We start from the raw sequence: 26,924 nt of genomic DNA, 5'->3' as shown, positions 1-26,924 counted from the left end.
TTCTAATCGAACTTTTTATTTATTTCAGTAACATACAATATCAGCGTTGTATACTATAAAATGACTTATGCACGAAAAATATTAACACTTAAAAATATAAATATGTCCAAACGGATCTTATTTTTATTATAGACAAACAAAAAAACCAGATTTACTAAGAAATATAATGCCAACAAGAAGAGTGAATGTTAAAACCTTTTTGCTTGACTTGCTGACACTATACCTATGAGTAAACTCCTTTACCTACTTATTTTTTGTTTGCAACAGCACATATTTATTTCGATTTTGTTCACAATAATTCTAAAATAGTTCATCAACATGATTTTGTATAACAACATTTATGTAGGCTGTGTTTTTCTAGCAATCTAATACGCGAATGACCCTATAATTAACCGCATCCAACATTTTTTAACAATCAATATTTTGTTCCTAACTTCACGTCTTACTGATTCTAATTTAAAATACGACTCGACTACGATTTTTTTTTATTTTTGTGTTCATCACAACAAAGCATGATTACTTCAATTCCTGCACTACTTAAAGAGTCAAATTGGAAAGTTTAATTTTAATTTTAGTCTAGGGTTCCGTTAGTAACTTTGTCAAACTATCGTAACATCAAAACTAATTGAATAGTTCACTGTTGACACAATCGTGCATTTCCACCGATAAAAAAATATCGCGTTTACAAAATACAACAATCTGGGGTTAGGCTTATAACATAATTATTATTAGAAAACTCTCAAGAATTGTCTTTGAATAAAAATAATTTATTGTATAGAAGAAAAGTGCTTACAAACTTAGTTATAACAAAAAATATAGATGATATATTACAAAAAATACGATATACTAGAAAGAATACTTGTTTACAGTTAAAATAATTATAAAATAAAATCTTAAGAATATAGTTTAGCGAATATAAGACACCTAACCTAAATAAAATATGATAAATATGAGGTTTTGTTACACCGTTCCAGAGTTCCCGATAAGTAAAAAAAAAGGATTTGTCGAAGTTGTTCCATTTTTAAATGGCAGTAGGAACGTCATTTTATTTAAATTGGTAACTTTGTGACAATCCTTTCTAGGAATTGTAAGTTTCATCTTATTTGCAGAAGAAAAAGACGTATAGAAAAAGAAAATATACTCTTAAAAGACTTTGGAAATAATTTGTAAATAAGATATATAATGTACTATTTCAAGAACCCCTCTAGCCCTCACAACATACCATTTGATCAACCTTAACATTTACCTAGCTTTGTAAAATATAATAAAACTCGAAACATGATCTAATGATTTCTTTAAAATACTACTTTTCTACTCATTACACACTACGGAACCCTACTGTGCATAGTCACACAATTGGCCGAACCTTAAATTACTCATTTACCATTATTAAAGTGATTGCTTCACTAATAAAAAATAAATAGATTGAAAAAACAAACACATAAAATAATATTGCGTTAAAATCTGTACTGCTCAGTTAACTACGCTTTTATAACAATATTATTACTTAAAAAAATAATAGTTAATATTGAAAAAGCGTTAAAACTTAATAACTAAATTGAAACAACGCAATCATTTGATTTAAATATCTTGTAAACTCGATTCGAGTATTAAATAGCGAAGCAATCACTATAACGTAGCGTAGAAGTTTCTAAAAAGCCAAGAATCCATACAAAGACAAGTTAAAAACCTACATCCACTCAAATGTCCGCCATTTGCAAAACATTCTTTTTTAATTTTATTTTTTTAAGGTGAAGGCATGCACTTGAGGCGTTCAAATGCGGCCTTTTCTAAAGCTTCGCGGTGATCGGGGTGGGCGATCTTGATCAGTTCGTATGCTCTCTGCCTGAGGGACTTGCCGAACAAGTCTGCGATACCTTGCTCAGTGACGACATAGTGTACGTGGGCACGGCTCGTTACTACACCAGCACCTGGAAATTTATAATCATATCATCAATATTCATATTTTTAGTATTCGAGCAAAACATTTTTTGGCCGCTATCTCGCTTGGTGGTAAGTGATGATGCGGCCTACAATGAAGCACGTGTGCCCATGAACAACCTATTCACTCGGGCCTTGAAGACACCCAGGTTATACCCATTAGGACACACTGACTCCGGTAAAGAATTTCTCTCCTTAGCGGTTCGCACAAGGAAGCTTAAAGCGACATTTACCATGGAGCAGCGGCGCTTCGCCGATACATACTTAAACTTATAAAAAAAAACATTACAAAAAACATATTTGTTATACTGACCGACTTTGAGTGTAGGTACGATCTTGGACTCTCCTTTCTTGGTGACGGACACGAGAGCAATGATGGGCTTGCCCTTTCCGTCCACGGCCTCCGCTGCACCACGGATGAAGTCCACCTGGCCACCGAAACCGGAGAACATGCGTGTACCTGAAAAGAGACATTAGATAATTAACATTTAGTTTTATTATGTAAACAGTAACCACTAGTTTCCGCCAGCGGCTTCACTCGTATTCCCAGGATAAGTGGTACCTTATATGTCATAATAATCCAGTACTCTTAGTACCAGTTTGCTTTACGTTGAATGAAAACGAAACGAGAACGCGTTCGGCACTCTGATTGGCCGGCGCGAATGAACCAACCAATCAGAGCGCCGAACGCGCTCTCGTTAAACGTAAAGCAAACTCGTAATAAGGCTATAATCTATCTAGATAGAAGAAAAAAAATAAAAATGCATTTCTTTTGTATAGGGCATGATCACTAAAAAGAACGTTACAAAAACAGAAGGAACTAAAATTAAAATATTTAATTTCGTGCCCTTGCATAGTGCATACTTGGCAAGTCTAGTACAAGCAAAAGGTTAAATCATTAATTATATTAAATGAAAGTGTCCATTTACAGTTTAAAGCAGAAGGCTATCAATCTAATTATAAATTATTTTTGTAGAAGTTGTTACTGAAATATAGTTAAACATATTTATTAGAATATCTCACCGATGGAGTCAGCGCACACTTGTCCAGTGAGGTCGACTTCAATGCAGGAGTTGATGGCAGTCATCTTGGGCAGCAGCGAGATGATGTGGGTGTTGTTCACATAGTCGATCTCCAACATTTCTGTAAATACACATAAATGTTAATAACATATGTGTTTTTTTTTCTTCTATCTAGATAGATTATAGCCTTAGTACGAGTTTGTTTTAGGTTTAACGAGATCGAAGTAAGAGCGTGTATGGGGGCTCTGATTGGTTGGTTCATTCGCGCCGGCCAATCAAAGTGCCGAACGCGCTTTCATTTCGTTTTCGTTCAATGTAAAGCAAACTCGTACTAAGGGTACTTTTCAGCGCGAATCTTATGACAAATCACCTCAGAGGCTTATGCCAGAATACTCAAACGCTACTCAATTTTAAGTTGTACTTAAATATCGTGCTATCTCTTTCATTTTATAAAGAATTGATAGTGACAGAACAACATTTGAGAGTGTCTTAAAATTGAGTAGCGTTTGAGTATTTGGGCATTAGAGTGGATACTTAAGTTGGGCAATGAGTGTCTTCGGAATGATAATAATGAAGCAATGAATTATACTAACCAATGAAGGGGTTGTTGTCCACGAAGTCATACAGTTCCTTGTTTCCGACCAGGAAGCTGCCCACCATGCGGCCTCTGTGGGTCTTTTTCCTGCAAAACAAACAATTTAATGTTAAAGACATAGACCCTAATTATTTTCTTTATAATAATTATCGCTAGTTACACTAAATTAACTAAAGTACAAGAGAAGCGACGTCGCCGTGTTCTCACACGCTGCTCATAAGGAAGATTACAGATTCATAAAATTTCAAATTTCGTGTTACAGAATGTAACATTTTCGAAAATTAAAAATTGTACTCAACATTACTTCGTCTGAGTTTATCATGAGTTTGCTTTACGTCAAAAATAATCGAAACTAGAGCGCGTTCGGCGTTCGAACGATACTACGATACTACGAACGATATAGATTCAACTATAGCGAGGGTAGTTAACATCAAAACATCTCATGGTACGAACTTTGAAGCCATCTATTGTAGTTGCGTTGTCACATTTACTACTGTAGTAGAGTGAGATGTCATAACTACGTCAACTCATTGTAGAGGAGGTACTGATCGGTTGGTTAATTCGAGCCGGCCAATCAGTACCTCTACCATGAGTTGACGTAGTTTTGACATCTTACTCTACTACAGTAGTAAATGTGACAACGCAACTACAATAGATGGCTTTAATGTTCGTACCATGAGATGTTTTGATGTTAACTACCCTCGCTGTAGTTGCATCTATATCGTTCGTAGTATCGTTCATTATGTATCAATTTTAAGCATAGTAGTTCTAACTCTTTTTATTCGCATCACTTAGAAAGAGAGAAAAGACTGTTTATGTTTCAAATCTAAACGGTGATATTAACCAACAAAAAAATATAATACATCGGTTACACATAATTTGGTATTATTGTGAGCTTTTTTAATTTATTAGAATTGCTTTGACATTGATTGTCAGCCGGACATTTTTGTAACATGTGTGTTTCCGTGACAACCCGGGAGTTCGAAAAAATAATATTTGTTAAATTATTTAAAAAAATGCCTAAGAGAAGTGCAACTCAATTTGAGACGATGGTAGATTTTTGGAAAGGTAAGTTTTCCATTAGATAATAATATTTCATACATTTATTTACTTAGTTTAATTATCAAAGAAGTATGTTTTTTTGCGCCAGGGAATGCTTGAGCCTTTTTTACCAAAGGAACGTTGTGATATGACCCTTTGCTTCCTCTTAGATGAGGAGTATAGAAGACTGTAGTGGTTAGGTTGATTAATAGGTATTTCTTGTATAATGTTGTGTACAAAATATGATTTTGTTTATACAGAAGTGGAGACCTAAGCAAAACCTAAGTCCGCTACATGGGCGAGAGTAGGCGTCAGCGCAGTCTGAAGCAGCCTTCAAGGACTGCTACATGGTGGGACCTGTCGGAAAATATAGCAGTAAGTGCGGTGAATCCGCGAGGGCAACCATCCCCAGAGAAGCTTGTGAGTTCAAATAAAATTATACAAAACGTAACATAATTATATGGCACAAGTAGAAATTACTAAGCGTACGCCCTGCATATCTAGCCCTTTTGTTGTTTTTAAAGAATATCGGCTATAATATGTAACTATTTTTTGTAAATACTGCAAGTCATCCTATGAAATTAGTAATGATTGTGACTTTATTAATTTTCAGCATTCCAGTGGAATACCTACACAGCCTGACAACGTGACATGTGGTGATGTAAATTCAGCAACAAGCTCGATGGCAAGACTTGTTGCAGCAACTTCTGTTAAATAAATAAATAAACATATTTTTTCAATGTGTCTACTTTATTATTATTAATTTATCCCACTAATTACACCTAGACCCCTATTTAGACCCCTTGCCCGGCAGTGGCACTTGCAACCACTCGGCCAACGAAGCAGTCTAAAACAAATATACAATCATATTTATTGTCGAATTGATTTCCAAGGATTTCACGCATTTTTTTCATTTAGGTACTTTGTTCTTGTCGGCCATCTTCTAATGCAGCAGTTTCTAACATATGGTATGCAAAATATGTTCTACCAAACATAGTTAAATCAAAAATATTAGTTATTGAAAAATATAAATAGATGCTTTCACGTACGTCAAAGTCGGTGAGTGCCGCAACTACGATAGTAATAGTATGTCGTTATAGCAACGGCTAAACTTGTAACTCATGGTACCAATATTGTTTGAAAAGAATGAACGATTTATAGCCAAACTACAGTCATTGTAGTATAGTAAACTATGACATTGATGACAGTGATAGTTAGAGCAACTCATACTACCAATTTTGGTACTTAAACTATCCGCTAGAGGCGCTGTTCCAGTTTGCATACATTTTTTCAACTACACTGTCTGCGGAAATTTTACAAGGCAAACTCATGGTAGAGGTACAGTATATCAAGTAAGTCATTGCAGCCTAACTTTTGAGGCAACAGAAAGCTTCAAAATGTTTGGTAAGAATGAAATATTTCTACTTACTTGTTGTTGGTGATGCAGCCACGCCTGACGAGGTCGATGACCCCGACGCTGAACATCTCAGAGTGGACGCCGAGATCCTTGTGGTCCTTCAGAGCTGATAGTACGGCGTCCGGAATGCTTCCGATACCTGAGAAAATTGCATATTATTATGTATTTAAAGTTCAACCAAACAGAAGAATTTCTTTGTCGAACAAAAGATTCTATTATCCTTAAATAAATAGAATAAATCGGCAAAATAATATTACTGACACAACAATCTTGTAAGGTACGGTATCTTGTAGGCTCTGACGCAACGTGTACCGTCATTTGCCGAATGCATACCATTCATGAAAAATTATAGTCTGTAAGTTCACCTATCGTTTTTGATGAACAATCAACGCAGCCTAATATTGACTAGCAACTTCAAGAAGTTACAAGTACGTTGACGGTCTTTAGGGGATTACGGATTTGATTTACGTTTGTTTCGGCATTTCTTCTCAGAGTAGTCGGATAGGAAATGCCGGCCTCATCTAGCTATATGAAATATTTTGACGTGTAAAGTGTTATTTTATAACCTACTTACAGAAATAAATATAATTTCATCATTTCAAATATCATTTCATTTCAGCTTCGAAGATAAACATATGTTACATTAAAAATATCAAGCTCCTAACATACCCATCTGCAGAGTAGCTCCATCTTCGACGAGATTCTGTCCAATGAGCTTGCCGATCTGCGTCTCCTCGGGGCTGGAGCCTTTGCCCCCGTGCTCGGGCAGCGGCGTGTTGTCCTCCACGGCGGTGTCGATGTGGGACATGTGGATGATCGCGTCGCCGAACGTACGCGGCATGTTGGCGTTCACTTGAGCTGTAATGAGAGAGGAATGATTTAGATAGTAGATAGAATAGTAGACTAAATTATTGCGTTTGTTTCAATGTCAGTCTTATGGTCTACTTCTGGATTATGGATCTTCTTTACATAAGAGAAATTTGCTACATTCTTCATGCTTTGAGGGCGGAAAGCGATGACCTCTCCCGCCTTGGGCGAGGCGAGAGGGGTATCAGGCTTTTGCTGATTAAAAACCACCCCGACATACTCCCGCTTTTCTACTTGAAGCCCCGGCAACCAGCTAGGCAGTCCGCAGCTCCGGATCAGACATTCTCCATGATTGGCAGATAGATTGGATGTCGCAGTTTAATTTGTTATCTTAGAGCGCTGCTGTCTTGTCTCTGCCAAATTTTTAGTCCTATAATTTTAAACATCATACTATATAACCTAATAATAATTTGCTCTACTTGGGAATTGGGCTTGAGATTTCTCAGTCGTTACCTTTTACTTATTTTATGTACATGTCATGGCAACATAATTAATACGAGAAAAGAAATAAGATGCTAAAAAAAATATGAAGTTTACTCATCAATACACGACATTTAATCAAATTCTATACAAATTACTAACAATTTAAAATAATTATACATAGAAAGAACAATAGGCGACATTACACTATTATTTAATCACGAGGTTGGAGATCGTTCGTGGCAAGGACAGCCACACAATCTGTATTAGATTACACTATATACCTATATATCTAATCATCTAACATGACGCCTCCGAGATCTCTGTAAATGCATAGTTATAGTTATGTATGTACGTAATATTATGTAATTTTTCACTGTCACTGTGTATTTATTGTACGGTTTGTGATAAGAAAATAATATTTTCTATTAAGGGGGCAAAATCATTCATTGGCATTATCTCGAATTGCGCGATAGATGCAGTATCAGACTCTTACTGACAAACTAATGCACGTTCCTACACATGCTTTTTGAGCCGGAGCTTAAATGTGCAGTTAAATCGTAGGTCCATTTTTTTAAGGGGGCAAAATCAGACAATGACTTATCCGGCCTAGTTGACCAGCGCCGCTCTGACGCAGTCCACTAGGTTCCCAAGCTGCAGTAGCCATGCGAGTAAAAACCATCCCGGTCCTTCTCCTGATTTGAGCCGGAACCCCGGTAACCTATTAGGTTTTCCGCAGCTCCGAAACTTAACTTATCCAGTACCTAACTAGGTATTATCTGAAATCGCTATCTTGTTTTGCAGGAATTAAGCCATTTTTTCAAATTCCTTCTCTGTATAAGAAGAGACATTTCCATCTGTGTACAAGAAGAGGTATGCCGTGGCAGACAGTTACCTAGGCTTATAAGTAAGGATGGAAAATAAATTACCAATGATGACTTTGGAGTTGACCAGCGCCGCTCTGACGCAGTCCACGGAGGTTCCCAAGCTGCAGTAGCCATGCGAGTCAGGAGGAGAAACCTGGAATATTAGAAACAATATTTTAGAAGATAATTGTATTTTTTTGTACCTATCTTAAAAAATATTGTGATACTGGTTTCTTTGGCTTAACCTAGGACTAAAAAAGGATTTCATTTAATCATATATTGAAGTACCAAATAAGGTTACAGACTATTTAAATGGTGCAGTGGCCACTAGATTGTTGGGCCATTTATCTTAGCTTTTCTTGTAACTAGTTTTAGTTGTTTTCCTTATTTTATTACCTGTTTACTGTGTCCTCCAAACAGCGTCATTGTATGCGCAGGATAATATATTTATTGAAGTTACATACATCATACGGACTGGTACTGACAATCAGCGTCGCGGACCCGAGCTTTCGTATTCAGGCGACGACATTAAGCTGAGCACTAGCCTTTTGGGATGCAACACACCTCTCATTGAATATTATTGTGCAGGCGTAATAAACGATTCTTTTTTCTTTCTTTCTTCTTTCTTTAGTTACTGTTGTGTAAAATATTATTGTTTATAACAAACCTGGATAACAGCAATGTCGGGCTGGATGATCTTCCTGTGGAACAGCTTGGGAATGTCTTGCAGGAATATGGGGATGGCGTCCGACCGCCCCTCCGCCACCGACTTGCGGACGTTAGCTGCCATGAATAGTGACACAGACCTGAAATGGAAAATGTGGATATAAGTACATTAAGCCTTTCACTGCCAGAGCCATCAGACCACCACAGATGGGGCCCAGCAGGGCTGATGCCTGATCCGGAGCTGCGGACTACCTAGCGGGTTTACCCAGGCTCCGGCTCGAAAAGCAGGAGAAGGAACGGGGTGGTTTTTAGTCAGTAAGAGTCTGACACTCCCTCTCGCCTCGTCCAAGGCGAGAAAAGTCATTGGATGATTTTCCCCCTCAAAAGCCAACAAAAAACTGTTAAAGGCTATTCTTCTACTAGTGTCGGACAACGTTGTCCGACATGGCGTCTAATGTGTTAATAATAGGGCCAAATTAAAAGTACCTTTAACCGACGAGTATGCATGAAAAGACTGATGACTGTTGATGAAGCCAAAGAAGTGTGTAAGAACCGTGGCAATTGGCGTTCCATTGTCTCTGCCTACCCCCATGGAAGACAGGCGTGAGGTTATGTATGTATATTTGTAGTACATTAATTCGTCTTTGGGAGATGGAAAACGTTCTGCTGAACGATTGCCTTCTCGTTATGTGGGAGAGGATGGATTTCTTTTATGGCATAAGCCGGTTAACGAGCCGACGACGGATCACCTGATGGTAAGCAATCGCCGCCGCCCATGAACACCCGAAACACTAGAGGTGTTACAAGGGCGTTGCTGGCTTTTTGGGTGTTAGCAATTTAAAGGTTGCTGGGGAAACAGGGATTGGGAAGATTGTAATTGGGCCTCCGGTAACCTCACTCACACAACGAAACACAACGCAAGCGTTGTTTCACGTCGGTTTTCTGTGAGGCCGTGGCATCACTCCAGTCGAGCCGGCCCATTCGCGAGCATGGCTCTTCCACAATTAAAATTATTATTATAATATTTGATTATACTTAAGCTTGGAGTGGAGATTGCTATTTGAGATAGGCGATAGGCAGTTTCTAAAGATCTAATAGTCTGCATTATTCATGTTACCTAATTACTTATTATTTATCTATTCGTTTGACCTAGATCAGAAAACAATGCATGTTCCAAATACGTATAAGAATATTTAATGTTCAACGATTTTAATTGCTTTATATTGTTTGGTCATCAAGGTTAAGAGTGTTTCAAATATCAGATCAATCGCACGCCAGAAAGGGGCTTAAATGTCAATTACTAAATATGACCTAAACATATAAACAGGTCAAGCTAAATAAAACTGTTTAATAATTAAAACGAAAATTATCAAAACTATTTTTTAAATGTTTATGACATTGACACCGTTTACTAGTAGATACAGGCATTTTTTTTTATGGTGGACAATCATTCATTCATTTATCCCGCCTTGGGCGAGGAGAGAGTGAGAGAGTGTCAGACTTCTACTGACTAAAAGTCTGACACTCTCGTTCCATCCCGTTCCTACTCCTGCTTTTCGAGCCAGAACCCCGGTAAACCCGCTAGGTAGTCCGCAGCTCCGGACCAAGCATCGGCCCTAAACAGATACTGCCATAAACCTTAATTTTAAACGTTAGTATTTTAAACACATCATACTATTTCTACAACTATCAAATTCTTTTAACAGATTATCAACTTTATAGTTCTGTGATAAAGTCTAAAATTGAAGAAAGAATGTTTGAAGAAAGAAGAAATTGAACGAAAGTAAATTCCTCCAAACCAATTAATTTTGTACAATTATCAACATAAAGTTGAAAGTACTAAGGTCGAAAATCAAAGTAGCGTTTATCTAATACTGTTAGAAATAGTGATAAAATAAGTTTATCGTTTAATAGCGTGTTAATAGTGTAATCATTCATTATTTACTCATTTTGACGTTATCAATGACAATAAAATTAATACCTTATCTGTGCGATAACGTTATATAGGCGCATCCCAATTACCTTAGAAAGTACTTAGAGAAGATTTATACATCAACAGTAAGGTGGTTTCCCATCAGAAATGTGCTATGTTATATTGATGTGGATGTGTTTGGATTCCAACACATTCTTGGTACACATAGCACTGGAGGAAACGGGTTAAACTAGGATATTTTTTTTATATGGAAATAGGCGTGCTATGGACGCGTGCTCTGGATGCGTGTTATAGATGCGTGCTATGGATGGTTTCCCTACTATCGATACATCGCATACTCGAGCTGCGCATCTTTCTCACACAGCTACATAGCTTAGTATCAGTGGAAACGGTCACATAGTTTCACAGCTTAGCTATTAAATCTTCGTAGCATAGCTACATAGCACATCTCTGGTGGAAAAGCACACTCAATCTTCTGATCGGTCATTTGGCAAACAACTCTCAGTGTCTTATCTCTCATCTCTTTCAGCGTACCAACAATAAGGTAGTCGACTATTTTTTTTTTTTTTGTATAATATAAATAAATCTCCACTAAGTAATTTTTATTTTAATGTCCGTAATAAATAAAAATTAGTGTCCGTCTTGAAGATTACTCAAAATATTAGACATGTATTATTTATTTCGGAGATAAATCTTTATTTGTACCAACACTACCTACCTATCAGCTGCCACGTTAGCAACATTGGGATAACAGAAACTATCGTGACAACATTATCTGACATCTACGGTCTCACAATATCATAACTTGAAGATTTCGATACTCCGACACTCGAAGATAACTCGATAACATATCAGAGTTTAAGATCATTCGGATTATAGTGAATGTCATACCCAAGTAGTTACCTAACGTACCTAAGTTATAAAGAACTGTAACAATGTAATTTACAAAGCCGGCATTTACTTTTCATTCTGATGCTCATTATTAAGTACATACCATACTCGTAGTAACATTTACGTTTTAAAAAGAAAGTAATAACAGTTTTAAACAGGAAATAATGGATTATGGAATTATTTTATTATATTTGTCATAATTTTTACAACATATAACAAGCTTTATTACATGGGAGTGTCCTTTATCGTACAGCGTATCATTGATAAGGATTCAGTTAGTAAAAAGTCAAGGTCACTGTTTTAAAATTGCGCTAAAGCTAAGTCCTACTAAAAGCGTGGCATTGTTTGCAGTCATGGTGAAAAGCACCATATTTTGGGATCAAAGATATAATATTTACCGGGATTCGTCGTAAAATGCTGATTATGAATATGAGTCTCTAGCATGGCTTGAAACTAGTCGAGTTCCACAAAGCCAAAGTCAAAGTTGAAGTATTTATTTTAATTAATCCTAAATTAGACACTTATAAAATTTACACACACAACATTATGAAATTAATTAGAAATATCTACATAAATTATTGATTTTGTATCCTGCTCATGCCCAAAAAAAGAATGTTTCACCATAATTATTAAAAGTCTGGTCGTATCTTATCTATGGCAATTTTTATCAGCGCATATTAATTTTTGAATTGCACCGAACGCCATGATTTCAGCTAACTACTAACCATTTAACAATTTTGGCGTAAGTATGTATGTATGTAGGTACCAACTATGTAGTGCTACTCTGTTACTAAATATCTATATTGAGTATATTTGCTCATTACTTAATACTTTTACTGCCGCATGACAATAATAAATACGTAATTAGTGTCTATCTACCGAAAATATTCACTGATTTGAGTGATTACTGTTAATTTATTTATTGTCAAATAAAATAATTATTTAATTACATGTTAAGTAGATATTGAGTCTAGTCCAAAATTTAGACGTTAACTTTATAACTCTCTAGGTTACAAAAAAAATGGTCAGCGCACAATTGGGTAGATTCCTCAGTCAAAAATATATTATTTCGACTTTTCAATACAATAAAATATGCTAAAATAATTACACATTTATTTACAGGTCTACTTAATTTTCGAATTTTACCAGCATATTTTCTAGAAATAAGTCTGCTATTTGACGTACAAATCTGATGCACGTATTTCATACAAAATTCATCTATTCTTCTATACTTATAATAAATCTGTAGAGAGGTTAGTTCTGTACATGAAATTATTTCTAAAATAACTATCAGCGGGTGATTAGTGATCGATACTGACGCCAAAAATGCAATCAGATTTTTTTTTGTCTGTCTGTCTGTCTGTCTGTCTGTATGTTCTTTATATAAATAAAAACCACTCGACAGATTTCAATGAAACTTGGTACAATTGTTCTTCATACTCCTGGGCAGGTTATAGTATACATTTCATCACGCTACGATCAATAGGAGCAGAGCAGTGAACGGAAATGTTGGGAAAACAGGAGAACTTACTCCATTTTTTACCTTCCGTCGCGTGTGCAGCCTTAATGGTTAAAGCTACACAGAAATCATGTACAACGAAAATGTTCTCCTTAAAATTGTTTAAAAATATTCCACGACAGCAAATGTCTATCTTTTATGGTTGACTCACAATAACACGTATAACTCCCGATAGCTTAGCAGTTCGGAGCTTTCTGATTATATTTGTCTACTCTTACGTTTATAACACTCTCATTCATTCATTCATATTATAAGAAATCTACAGAAGGGTCAATTTTTTACATTGAAAATATTGAACGAATAAATAGCAGGGGGTCTTACTGGATCGATACCAAACCCAAATATGTGATTAAATTTTTTTTGTCTGTCTGTCTGTACGTTCAGGCATCACGTGAAAACTAACAGTTCGATTTCGATGAAACTTGGTACATATAATTATACCTTATTATCCTGGGCATAAAATAGGATACTTTTTATCCTGGAAAAAATCCGTAGAAAAAATCTTTATTTTTCATTTTTATTCTACAGAACGCGAGCTCAACAGCTGCAGTAGCTCACATAGAGGGATTCCTTAATTATTATGGGCCTCGCCGTATTTGGGTCCAATAGATATTTATTAGATGTCATTGTCAAGTTACTCAAAATGGAGAAATAAAACTTCCACGCGAAGACCGACATAAGTCGCGGGCGGAGGCTAGTAGACCAATATAGTTTATGACGTTTCAAAAAAAGTATTGAATTTGACTACTACTCAATTCAATTTTGAAATAGTTTTGTGAACTGTACCTCGCTCGACATAAGAGCACCGCATTGAAAATCGTTCAAAAAAGAAGTTAGAAGTTACCTTATGTCAAAGACGTGGTACCAACCTAAAGATATCTTGGCACTCAGGAGCGACGTATTGGGCTTCCTTTTCCGTGTGCATATGGACGACTTTGATGCCCTTCATCCCGCCACTCTTGCCGACATCTGTCATGGCGTGCAGCAGGGGCACCGGGGTGGCGGCGGCTCCCTGGACGAATACCGTTTGACCTGGAACATTGAGAAAATAAAGTTAAAATTATGAAAAAAAAAAAAGGGAAAAAGGGTACTGACTCTTAGTATGAGTGTGCGTTTAAAGTAATCTAAACGAGTTCGGCGCTCTGGTTGGTTGGTTTATTTGAGCCGGCCAATCAGAGCGCCGAAAATAATAGCGTGTTGATTACTTTAAACTAGAGCTTCATACTAAGGTTACTGTATTGTAAATCTTGTGAGACATGTATGTTAAATTATCAATTTGGCTGTGCGACGCTAGCCGCGTGATTCGTTTGTTGCTCATGAATATGAACTCCGGAGTTCATAACCGGAGTTCATACATCGTCAAACAGTTAATTAAGTCGTAAAATATTAATTATTTCAAAGATAATTAATTACTAATTTCAATGTTATTGGATAAAGTCACAGAAAAAAGATATTGTAATTTTACTGTGGAATACACAAGGCGATAAGAAGTCTACATGTTTGTGTTTGCTAAAAATAACTAATTGCCAATTCTGAAAACGCTCGATGAAAACAATTAGTCTCAACTACCAAAATGATTAGGATTCATGTCAATAAAACTGCTCAAACAAAACGCTACAAGCGACATAATTAAACGAAATGACCAATTTCAAGTTGCATTGTAAAAATTTAATAATGACGCACGTAAAACTATCTCAAACTGTTACATTTCTCCATTCGATTGTCAACTTTAGTCCAACACAATAAACTTGAAAATAAACCTGTCAGTTTAGGGTACCTTAATGTGCCGTTTATACAAAGGTGTTTAATGTTCGTCGTATGATTAAGCCGATGCGTCAGATAAGCGGCTTACGACCTTTAATGACGTTTGCAGTTGTGTAACTTGCAATCTTTGAGGTAAACACCTGGCTCTATACTTATCTTGATACTTTTACGAGTGTGCTGTTACAAAGAGGATCGTATTTTAATTCACACAGCTTACCTAACCATCGTTACTCAATCGATTTAAAACAACGCCTCTGCTAAGCTATTCTGTTAATTCTGTAATTATCCGCGATGTCAATGACAGGCGAGAATGCAAGCCAGCTGCTTTAAAATACAGTGTTTTACGCGTAAATAATTATTTCATCCAAAAAAAGATCAGTTAAGCAAAGAACTTAGGTAGTATAGGTACATATTTTCTTAAAAATAATATTTTTTTAATTTAAAAAAACTAATAACGATGTAACTAAATTGACTCGCTCTAAAATTTCCTTTTATTAAATCCAAAGACAATTGTTGTTTTGTAATCTAGCAATATAATGTTAAATGATGTTATTCCAAATGGCATTCACCGGAAGAATAGTTCAACAATACTTAAGTTATCTGTGCCACTCTGAGTTGATAACATTAATTATCTGTTTACTTACTCCATATTACGTTGACCCGACTATTGTCGTCATTTCTTATTTCATTTTAATATAAGCTCAAAGAACAATAACTTGGTCAATCATTATTGATTTATGCATTACGCACATTAAAAATACACGTCTTTTTACTGTCGGAGACACAAAATGTTTTTTTTTCTTTACTGATTTTTATGCAGGTTCCATACCTAGAGTCTTCAGTAATAAAGAGTCTGACACTCCCTCTCCCCTCACCCAGGGTGGAAGAAGTCATTGGACGATTATCCCCCTCTTAAAAAACCCCCCTTTCCATAGACTATAATATTTCTATTCTGTATCTTATTGATTCTGTTTCTTCTAAATTGGTAGTGACCAAAATTACATAATTTCGAGTCTGTAATAGATTAAGTATTCAGACCCGAAGTAGTCTTTAGATACTAAATACAATATAAAATATTACAGAGAATGATCTCATACGCTGGTAAAGACAAAATACTACAACGACCTTGACTTTGAATATGCGCCGTGCAGCAGTCTCGAAATAATTTAAAAACAAACATGTTTTCAAATCTCGTAAAAAAATACATTCACGATCGTGTTTTCGATGACTTTCTCATGTCTGTGCGTAAATTCTGTCATTTTCACTGCATTCTAATCTAACTGATTTTGGGTTGAATCTTTTTTTTATGGTATAAGCCGGTAAACTAAGAGACGTGTCACCTGATGGTTAGCAATCGCCAGTATCGCCACCACCCATGGACACCCGAAACGTCAGTGAGTAGACCTCCAGTAATCTCAGTCACACAATTAAAACTCAAGGATTTTTCACAATTAAAACTAGGTTTTCTGTGTTGTCGTGGTATACTTTGGGCAATAATACGCCACTAGTTTATGACTTAGTAGGTTATCTAAGAATGTAATAATCTTTAGACGGTCAACAATTACAATAGGATTAAAGAACACACAAGTCCAAGGTAGACACCAAGTCATTTTATCACACCTCACCTCTGTAGAAGCCACCATTCTAGTATTGTTTATTATTATTCTATGCGCACGAACAACTGAATAAAGCAAACTGAATTAATTTATAGGTAGATAATAAACAGCTGAACTTGAACTAGATACAATCATTACGAACACAAGTGGAGCTGTTATCGTATGCATCGATAACTACTAGTACTTAAGTGGATTTCCCCTTTTTTTGTTGAGTAGCTTTAGCATAATGCATTTATCTACGTAGCTCCATAATCCATTGGTAGTAAGTATCAATATATTATGTAGCATGTGTTTGGAAGGATATTAGTCAATCAATAAGAGCTCTTTTGTTCAGCAAGAATAGATGGTAACAAATCCAGCTTTTTTATGGTATAAGCCGGTAAACGAGCAGACGGACCACCTGATGGTAAGTAATCGCCGTCATCCATGAATACCCGTAACACCAGAAGCGTTACAAATACAACCAATCTGGTCGAGCCGGCCCATTTATGCCGAAGCATGGCTCTCCCACACTTAAAGCTATTTCAATTTGACGAATTTTTAATGGAATATCAACTTTATTGGACTGCTAATATTCTCTTCTTTTATGTCTACGCAAAATAAAAACTCGTGAGACGTCACAAGGGCTTTGCACATATGGTTTCTGCGCAAAAACTAACAGGATATAAATTAAATCTGACAGGCAGTCAGACATTGACCTCTACAACAGAGGATATTACTTATTGTAACTGCGACCAGCCGCAGCCGAAGGTCGAGGGTCACGTACCAGCAGTATCCTCTAAACTTTATGTGACCTAACTGTGATCCCAAGGCACTTGCCACTCTTGCCAGACGTGGGACTATAGCAAATCCTCTTATTAAGAGGATGGTCTTTGTTTGTTCTATGATGCCTATGATGGAAGTCTTCAAGCTGATGAAATATACGAATAAAACTACATGGCTATCTAACTAGAAAACCCGAGCCAATAAACATAAATCGTATGCCCATTCCGGAGCTGTGGATAACGTAACACCGTTACCGGGGTTCCGGCCCAAAGCAGGAGAAGGAACGGGATGGTTTATAGTCGGTAAGAATCTGATTCTGATACTCCTCACCTACTCTTCACCTCACCCAAGGCGGGAGAAGTTGTTGATTATTTATCCCCCTTAAAAAGAAGTATAGACACAGGTATAGATACGTATACATGTACATACATACAATATTATTATGCAACTGCTACTTTATTACGCCAATAATTGGATTTTTGCACTGATAATTTTGTTTTAATGTCATTGATTTCATATCACCTTCATGCATTTAATAAATGCTATCACTGGCGAATGACCGCCAAAAGACCGCTAGAGAAATTATTCTTCGATGAGACGTGCAACGACAATTCAATTGTTTTATTTCAAAATGGAAGTGTGAACAGAGTTCGACTCAATTTAAACCCATGTGCTAAAAGAAAAAGATTTGTGATAGGATGATGTGTAAAAGGAAAAGATAGGAGAATGGAAAAAGAAGACAGAATTGTGCCTATTTCAAAAAACTTATTTAGGGACCAGAGAGTAAAGTTCCCTAAGAAAAGGAAGATCCTCCGACCAGCAGAGATGATTCTGCCCAACTGTTGTTCGTTGGGATTTTCTATCCGTGCTTATTTGCATCTAAACCTCATATGTGCGATGTAGGATTTATGACGTCATCCGTTGATTTGATCGTCGATCGTCTATGTGCAACTTCTTTACTTGTCATATGTAAATTAAATGCTGAAATGCTAAAATATCAATTTATTGATTATTGAATATGTGCCATGTTAAAGTCCAATGACTTCCATTACATAATAGTATCTATCTATGATATATCGCAGGACCCCTGTGTCATTGTGACCCATTTGTTTCAATTGAGACAACAGACCTGTTAGGCTATTCTGTAATTGTTATTTCGCAACATTCGAAGTGAGCTCGATCGCATACTGCATTCCTAGTAGAACCTCTATTGAAACTAGAGAAAAGAAGAATGATTTTAAATCTGCTGTAGGTACTTTTTCGTAATTTTATTGAAAATCTTGGCGCTTTCAAGTGTATTTTTTATCAGACAAATTTAGTTCAGATGTTCTAAGGTCGAGTTGATTCTATGAGGAGGACATTGAATACCATTTTATTATCATTATCATTCAAAGTAAGGCAGACATTTCTTTCTTAATGTTTAGTCACCACATTTTCCACTTTTTATAATATAATATTTTAATAGCTAGCTTAAGTTTTAAAACAATAAGTAGTATCATTCAACATTCGGTTGATTTTGATCCAAAATAAAACCTAATAGAGCATTTTGCACCTATGCAACATTTTATGACTGTGCTATTTATCACACCGATTTCGCGCAACTGCACCAAAACGTTGCTTTCTTTATCACTGAAACTGAATAAAACCGGATCGTACAAACTGTGCAAAGTACGGAATACGAACGTCAAAAAAACAACAAACAAGAAATGCAAAACTGGATATAACAGGTGTGATCTAGTTTAATGCGAGATTGATCCGGATAAAAGTAGTTTCTTTTGTCCACGTCATTATGTAAGGTGATCTTGAAACTTGCTATTGTTTTCTGTTACCAAGCAAGCATTTGAAAACATCGTCTTGTAGTACTTGACAATAGTTAAAGATTATCAAGTCTTGCTTCTGCATTTTACCTACTGAAATAAGGGTAGAACTTTGTTCTTAGTCAATCGAAATCCGAGTACAGCTAAAACCAGAATCTGTGTACCTAAATATTGTTTTTGGGACGAAAATGTCCCAAAATTATCAACAAGATTGGGGGATGTCGATATTTTGATTGTTTTATCCTGTATCACCACACAATTTCACTACATTTTATTATGTATCTAATCACAAATTATCATTAAAATCTACAAGTTCAATAACATAAAAATGGTCTTTTATCTTTAATTTGACAAACCGGTTAGAAAATCTCCATCTAAATTAATATCTAATATGGTATAAGCCGGCAATAATACCTACATACATACAATATAATCCTCGTTATCATCATATCAGAATTATTATTATTTTATTAATACCACATTTACCCATTTCACGTTATTCCCCGAAAAAGTAGACTTGTCATAGTGACTTCACCAGTAGAGAGAGTTCTAGTGATGATTTTTTTTTAAAGGGGAAGATCATCCAATGTTTTCTCCCGCCTTGGGCGAAGGGAAATGGAGTGTCAGACTCTTATTGACTAAAAACCACCCCGTTCCTACTCCTGCCCTTCCAGCCAGAGCCCCATCTGTGGTGATCTGATGGCTATTCTAGTAGTAATATATCTAGTTGTTTTTATTACTTTATACTTACTAATTAAATAAAATAACAATTTAATAGTTTCGACACCTCACATCTTTAATTGCGCGATCTTTTGACATGAATCATTGTGATAACAATGCACCAAACCCAATGTATATGAGACTAACACTAACGACCCAAAGTAGGTTTCAAGTTTTAAGATAAGGCATTTGTAAGTCGAGACAATTCTAGAAAAAACCAGGAAAGAAAAAGAAGATTAAGCTTTAGGTACTTTATGGGCTATAGAATGAAACCTCGATTTCCTGATCAAAATATATTGTTCATTAAGTATGAATCGTACAAGACGAAGCGAGCGACTGCCCGCCAAACTGTCATTACATCTATACATATAATAAAATCGTAGAAAAGTGCTGTCTGTACATTGAAAATAAAAATAAAAAAAATAGCAGGGGTTATTGTTATGTCGATGTCGAACCCAAAAATGTAATTAAGTTTTTTTTTGTCTGTTTGTCGGTTTGTCTGTTTGTCTGTGTGTCTATGCGCGCTAATCTCAGAAACGGCTGATCCGATTTGGATGCGGTTTTCACGAATATATTGTGGTATGCTTCAATTTACATTTAGTGTTTGTTTCATGTCCAGAGGTTCATAAATAAAAAAGTTATGTCAAATTAAAGAATCACGTCGAACACTATTCTATGCTTATACCATTAATCTCCGCCACTATTTGACGGATTTGGTTGAAATTTGGTACAGATATAGTTTAGAACCTTAGAAAGGACATAGGATAGTTTTTATTTCAAAAATCTATATCTATCTATACATATAATAAAATCGTAGAAAAGTGCTGTCTGTACATTGAAATTCTAAATAAATTGGTTTCGTGGTATTTGTCAATTAATAAGTTTATTTGTTGGGTTTTCCTGGTTTTCTGGTTAAATTATTTAACGTAGGTTTAGTTTGATATCGATTATTAGTAGTTACTGTAGTTAGTTTTTTAATAAAATTGTAAGTCTAATTTCTTAATTAATTAGATAGATTAGATTTAAGTCGTTTCTTTTAAATTATTTAGTTTAAGCTTGGTTATTATAGCATAGAAGATAGGTTGTAATATAATTTCTTTTTTAATTGTTATAAATTCGTAATTCGTAGCTTTCTTTAGTTTTAAGTTAGTTTTCATCTTAAGTTCGGAAAGATTATAATATTTCTTTAGTTTAAGTCCGTTTTTAAACTATTTTTTCAATGCCCTTGGCGCAAGTGAGTATACGTCTATTAAATTCAAACGCAGAGCTCATTATGTTGATTTTTGAAGAGTTCCCTGGAATATCTTCTACATCTCATTTTTGAAGAGATTCCGCGAGATCGGGAACTATGTGGTAAAAACCAAAAATTTGCCGGAAGTCACTATTCCACGCGAACGAAGTCGCGGACAAAAGCTAGTCCTACATAAAAAAGTGCATACCTAGCATAATATGACTCCCACAAAGCATACTATCTCTGCATTGTAGGCATCTACCACAAAAATACTGATAGGTATTAATATAAATAGTAGCCTGTACCGGTATTTTTCCTCAAATCCGCATTTGTTTTTTTTTAATAATCAAAGTGACGTATGATTTGACGTTTTGTTTTTAAACATTATCTACGAATGGCAAAGGAAAAAAACTGTTATTATCGCCAGAGCCACTCCTCCCGTCATTATTTTTAGTTCTAAACGCGATGACGAAATATAAATACAAAGTTCACACATTACTCGAATCTTTTGAACTTTGATAATGTTCTACTTTTGTTCGTTGAACTTTGTTGTTATTTTATTTATTTTGGTGATATTATTATCTGAGATGTACAAAGGCAGTGGAACATTTTCGACACACAATTTTTATTTTTTTAGTTTTGATAGGTCTACGTTTGGCCACCAACCCGCTTTCTTTGAATTCATTTTAGAGCATTTTAGCAAGGAAACCACTACATAATAAAATTAACTTCATTGCCCTTGGCGCATAGAATGCCCTATGTATTTAATTTTTTTTTTTTAGAATTCTATTTTTGTACAGGAATTTCGTATTTTTGTACATTATCATTTTATTTACATATTGCAACCTTGTTAGATTCTAATTATAAGTTACATAAAACTGTTTTCCTTGTCGCTATCAAGGCTCAATGTAAAAGGAAGAATTTATTAGGGTTAACAACGAAACGAGCTGGAGAAGTAGGCCAAGATAAATCGATAATGAACACCGACGTCTTATCCCCTGCTGTTTAGCTAAAGGGAAGTTAAAAATGCAGGTCATATAGTACCTATGCATGGAGATTATAGGGGCACGTAAGTAGGTATACCTACTTTCGTGCCTGCCTATCTAAAAGAACGAAGACATATTTAATACTAAAACTTGATGAAGGTTTCGTACAAAAACTACATAAGATGCCTAGTAATGTGTGTGTGACATGTGTAAATTACACAAGGTCTGAATTATTTTTCTTTTTCTAAGTGAATATTGAGTTACAAACTAAGTTTAAAACAATACACAAGTTTTTTTCAGTCAAGCTTGAGTCCTATTGGGTATTAGAATTTCCCGCGTCGCCGTCCATTTTGCATTTGGATTCGCGCCAAATAATTTCAATTCAACTGCCCACGCAACTCAATTCAGCGTCTTATCTCTAACTCCAATCCAGCATTCTTATAAATATTATGTTACAAAAACAAAATCCGTTCTTAAAAACCGGTTTGTTTGTGGCGCTTTCTGTATTTTTGTCATTATGAATATGATGTGGCCTAGTCCAAGTATTCATAACAAGTTACTGCAATGAGGAAAAAAGTCGCTATATTATCAAGTTGGCTATAGTTATGGCACGATTTTGTAAGCAACTCACATGTGTAGGGTATTCTATTCACCAACAGCATAACTAAAAAGGCCTTAGCATAATAAAATTATTGCTTTTGTTTCTAAGCAAACTTAAGTTGGTATGTCACATGATATTATGTTTTCTTGCCATTTTTCTTTTTTATATGTGTGATAAGATGTTTTTTAATAGACTTATGCCTGCTATGCATACTGAAACACTGCTCAATTTTAAGTTGTACTTAAATATCGTGCTAGTTATCTCTGTCTTTTATAAACAATTTGTAGAGACAGAACTATTCTTGAGAGCGTCTTAAAATTGAGTGACGTTTGAATATTTTATTTGCCCATATTAGATCTGTAATATTATATCCGTCATGTAATAATGATGAGACATAATCACCAGCTTCAACCAAAAAAAATGTGTCAAGTTTGTATCTAATAGGATAAAAGCTATCACTTATTGAATTGCAAAATTTTATTGGCATAAATGTGATCTTGACCGACACCAAGGTCAATAAAAAAAGAATATCAGATTAATAAAATTCAAATTCGTTCGCTCATGTTTTTATTAGTTCATGTCAAGATGTTTGCGTAGCACACACGCGTTCCTAGTCGACTAGACACGCCTATTTATTGACACGGTAAATATTTGTGAACGTTATCGAGGGAAAACGAAACTAAAGTGTTCAGTTAACAATACTCCCGATATTATGTTCACAGTTCACACGGAACAAGAACTATCCATGTCAGATTGTCGGTGGTAACAATTTGGATGTGATATGTTTTTATTTCACGTTATCGATAACGCCTCTATGCTTGTGTCCGTTTCGATTTTGCCCTCTTTATAGAACTAACAAAATACTAACCATAGTAATAATCGCGTACAAAACTTGTACGATTGAATTAATGTTAATATGTGTGTTACATAGACATGATATTCGTATAAGATTTTATTTTTAATGGGTTAGTAGTTTTGAGTTTGACTGTATTATTCCTAGTAACTCATCAGTCACTAGTAAATATCTCTCAACTAGAGATGGGCGATTTTTCGGAGAAATACTCTAAACAGATAAATATTTACCAGTATTTACTCGATATTTATTAATTTTTAGTATTTATCCGAAGTGTCGCCAGTCTATATCTCGAACTAACACTACTTTGTTAATCATGTGGTGTGGTGGCATCTATATAAAGAAATTGCAACTGCAAATAAGGATCTGCCAAAGTCAGAAGAGGTCATACTAATTTAAATTGGGTTTAATAAATTACATGCACATTTTTGCACTGCTCAAATACATTTTGACCTAAATAAGGGTTATTCACACTGGCCACATGCACTTTCTTTGTAATTTCTTGTCTGTGGTACATATGTTCTAATTTTAAATAAGGAAAGATATTATTTGCCTAACTATTCTCGTAATTTTAATAATAACTATCGTGAGACATATTAGATTAACTCAAAATAACGGTTTACTCACGTAAATATACTGAGAAAAGCTCTACTAGTTTCGAATTACAGAGACTAGTAGAACTATTCTCATAATAATTACTGTTGGTATAGGATTTTAGAATTAAATCAATAAAACAAGAAAGATATTTATTATGCATAAAATAAGTATTGTATTCTTCATTGTTTTTAACCGATTTTCTTTTAAGCAAAACATTGTTTACTAATGATTTATTTATAAATCAATCAATTAATTAATTGTATAAATCCAAAATCAAGGTTTCGAAGCCTACCAAAAAGAACAAAAATTCCAGTATCAATAATTATCATCAAGTTCAATTGTTATTTACATAAACATTGTTAAAACATTAATTATATTCATATTATTAAGTTGTTGACAAAACATTTAAGAATATAAGAAAAATATTACACTTCATTGTAATCAGTGACTTTAATTACAGCAATAATACCAGGGCATTAGCTTGTAAAACAAGTATAATAATACAGGCTAAGGACTGCGGTCAAACATACACAAAACAGGAATTTATAATGAGTTGCTTATTCAGCTTATAGGTACAGACTAGTTTTATACCTATACTATTATATAAAGCTGAAGCGTTTGTTTCTTATAATGTGCTAATTGAAGTAATTATTTTTGTGTTAGTCAATTTATTGAGGAAGGTTACAGGCTATAAAATATCACGCTACAATCAATAAGAGTCGAGCAGAGTGGTTGAAACCAAGCAGATGCAGCTAGTAGCGAAAAATTTTATGTAGGTAATGAAAGCCAATGGGATCTTGTGGCTGTAATGAAATTCATTTGGTTTTTTATCTAAAACTATTTGGCATTTGACCACGATCACATGGTAGTAAGTAATGATATGGTCAAAGATGGAACATGGACAGAAACTTGTATGGTTAATCTCTGCTATCATATTTTATTATAAGTTTTCTTCTAAATAATGTGCAGATAGATACTGTTTCAAACCAGTATTATTTTCAGTTTCTTTCTTTAAATTTTACTCTAAAAGAGGTTTTACTCTACACTGTCAAAGAGTCTTACAGATTTTCCTTTTGAGGAAAAAATCATAATGACTATTGAATGAATGAATGAATATTTTTAACTAACTACTGTACATTATTTATAAGCCATTAACCTATTAGAAAAAGAATGCATTAGAATTTAAAGAGTCTAATTACAAATTCCAATGTAACTCTTGTAAAGCTGCATAAAATCAAAACTGATTGCTTCTAATAAAACTGTTTACATACCAAATATGCAAAACAGACTAATAATAAAACAAATTCAAGGTACATTGTGTGTTATTACATGGGGATTTAGGTTCAAGGTGGCTTGTACATGAATCAGGATGAACTTTGTACTTGAGCTTGTTGGTTCCCTTTTATTAGATAATGGCCAATAGTTCATTCATCTGCCCCTTGTGTGAACTGGAGACAACTGGCTATAGACATACATGTATTATTTTTTAATGTAGAGTATAATAATACATCTGTGTGTAGTGACACTCACATACACACATATGTAGACACACAAAACCCAAACTGTGTTATTGTAAACTCTAACTTTAGAACTCCATATTGTATTCTTTCTTTGAAAAAGTTAAGAAAATAACTGCATTTATTTAGGTATTTATACACTGTCAGCTTTATTATTAATATAGAAAATAAATAAAGATTTCAATGAATAAATCTGTCTTTTATTGTGTAGAAAAAAAAATTATACAAGTTGAACATAAGGAAAAATGTGCACAGCAGGATAAGGAAATTCTTGGATAGGTCTTGATAAGGAGGGAGTTTGGTTTCTGGAAAAAGGTAATAAATAATTAATTAAGAGAATAATTGCTAGTAAAGATGATTTATGATTCTAACTACAAAAGCAACTGCCTTAATTTGTTTAATACAGATAATATCTAAAAGCAATATGGAGCATTGGAAATTATAACTATGGTACCTATTTTTTTTAATTAACTATAGATAAGTATTTAAATTTTGATATTCACCATATGTTTTAATTTGATAATAGCGAATTACCGCCCGGGCGCGTAGGTACCTATTTATGTCGGTAGGCAAATATAATTATTTATTATTTACATTATAATAACGCTGTAGCCGAAATCTAAATTCGAAAAGGTACTAAGTCGTGTCTTTTATGTAAGTTTTGGGGCGTTTCGGACTTGGCAATGTCATTTAAAAACGTAGCGTCGGTCGTAAATACAGCAGACGTTTAGCGAGTTCAGCTAAACGAGCCCTATTAGCATAATTCGATGTCGAACACGTAGTAAAGCTACCTACTTCGTGCATTCAACTAAAACGCAAACAAGTTAATATCCAAAGCTGAATTAGAAACGACAATGCAAGAGTTTAATAATAGATCAGCTTGAATATTTTATTTACTTACCGGACTTCAACCATTTCTCAAACGCCTGTTTAGCATTTAAACGTTCCGGTACCCTGTCCAAAGGCTGGGACAATTCTTGAGTATATGTAAAATAACTTCTGCTATACTTTGCACTACTCAACGCGGCACTTATTCTGCCGAAATTACGGCTTGAAACATTCGGTACGAATTTACACACAGACATTTTGCGAAATTTAATTTTGATCTACTTAAATTTTATTTTTTGTCCACCTATTTTATTGTATTAGTAATAATTGAATGTGCCAAAATTTTATTTACTGAACGTCCGGCGCCCGACCACACAGTACTCAAATTAAATTTGATTGGCGGAAGCGAGCGCGGAAGAAACAAGCGCCGAGCGCAAACAAATGTCAAATC

General features: G+C 34.9%; 1 protein-coding gene and 1 long non-coding RNA gene across 2 annotated transcripts; one reads left to right on the top strand and one right to left on the bottom strand.

The window, feature by feature from the left end:
- Positions 1–26,924, bottom strand: LOC118270393 (4-hydroxybutyrate coenzyme A transferase). Its single transcript, XM_050698096.1, has 10 exons — positions 26,547–26,924; positions 14,048–14,210; positions 8,837–8,975; positions 8,233–8,323; positions 6,686–6,874; positions 6,029–6,155; positions 3,557–3,645; positions 2,965–3,084; positions 2,255–2,401; positions 1–1,931 (listed from the first exon to the last, which is right to left on the bottom strand). Exons 1-10 carry the CDS (start codon positions 26,728–26,730, stop codon positions 1,747–1,749), a joined length of 1,434 nt encoding a protein of 477 aa, XP_050554053.1. The 5' UTR covers positions 26,731–26,924; the 3' UTR covers positions 1–1,746.
- Positions 4,137–5,343, top strand: LOC126911340 (uncharacterized). Its single transcript, XR_007705858.1, has 2 exons — positions 4,137–5,019; positions 5,213–5,343. It is a non-coding gene; the product is annotated as an uncharacterized LOC126911340 (long non-coding RNA).

This window comes from Spodoptera frugiperda, chromosome 13 (genome assembly GCF_023101765.2).
Source record: "Spodoptera frugiperda isolate SF20-4 chromosome 13, AGI-APGP_CSIRO_Sfru_2.0, whole genome shotgun sequence".
NCBI classification, from domain to species: Eukaryota; Metazoa; Arthropoda; class Insecta; order Lepidoptera; family Noctuidae; genus Spodoptera; species Spodoptera frugiperda.
The sequence above is the reverse complement of the archived record's forward strand: the minus strand, read 5'-3'. Positions and strand labels throughout refer to the sequence as shown.

What these genes read in the sequence shown, in the direction of transcription:
- LOC118270393 (XM_050698096.1), bottom strand. Translation starts at nt 26,730, where the DNA reads ATGTCTGTGTGTAAATTCGTACCGAATGTTTCAAGCCGTAATTTCGGC. An exon ending in CAACTCCAAAGTCATCATTG is followed by an intron (nt 6,875 to 8,232) that starts GTAATTTATTTT and finishes CTCTCATTACAG; the next exon opens with CTCAAGTGAACGCCAACATG. An exon ending in TGGAGCTACTCTGCAGATGG is followed by an intron (nt 6,156 to 6,685) that starts GTATGTTAGGAG and finishes CAATTTTCTCAG; the next exon opens with GTATCGGAAGCATTCCGGAC.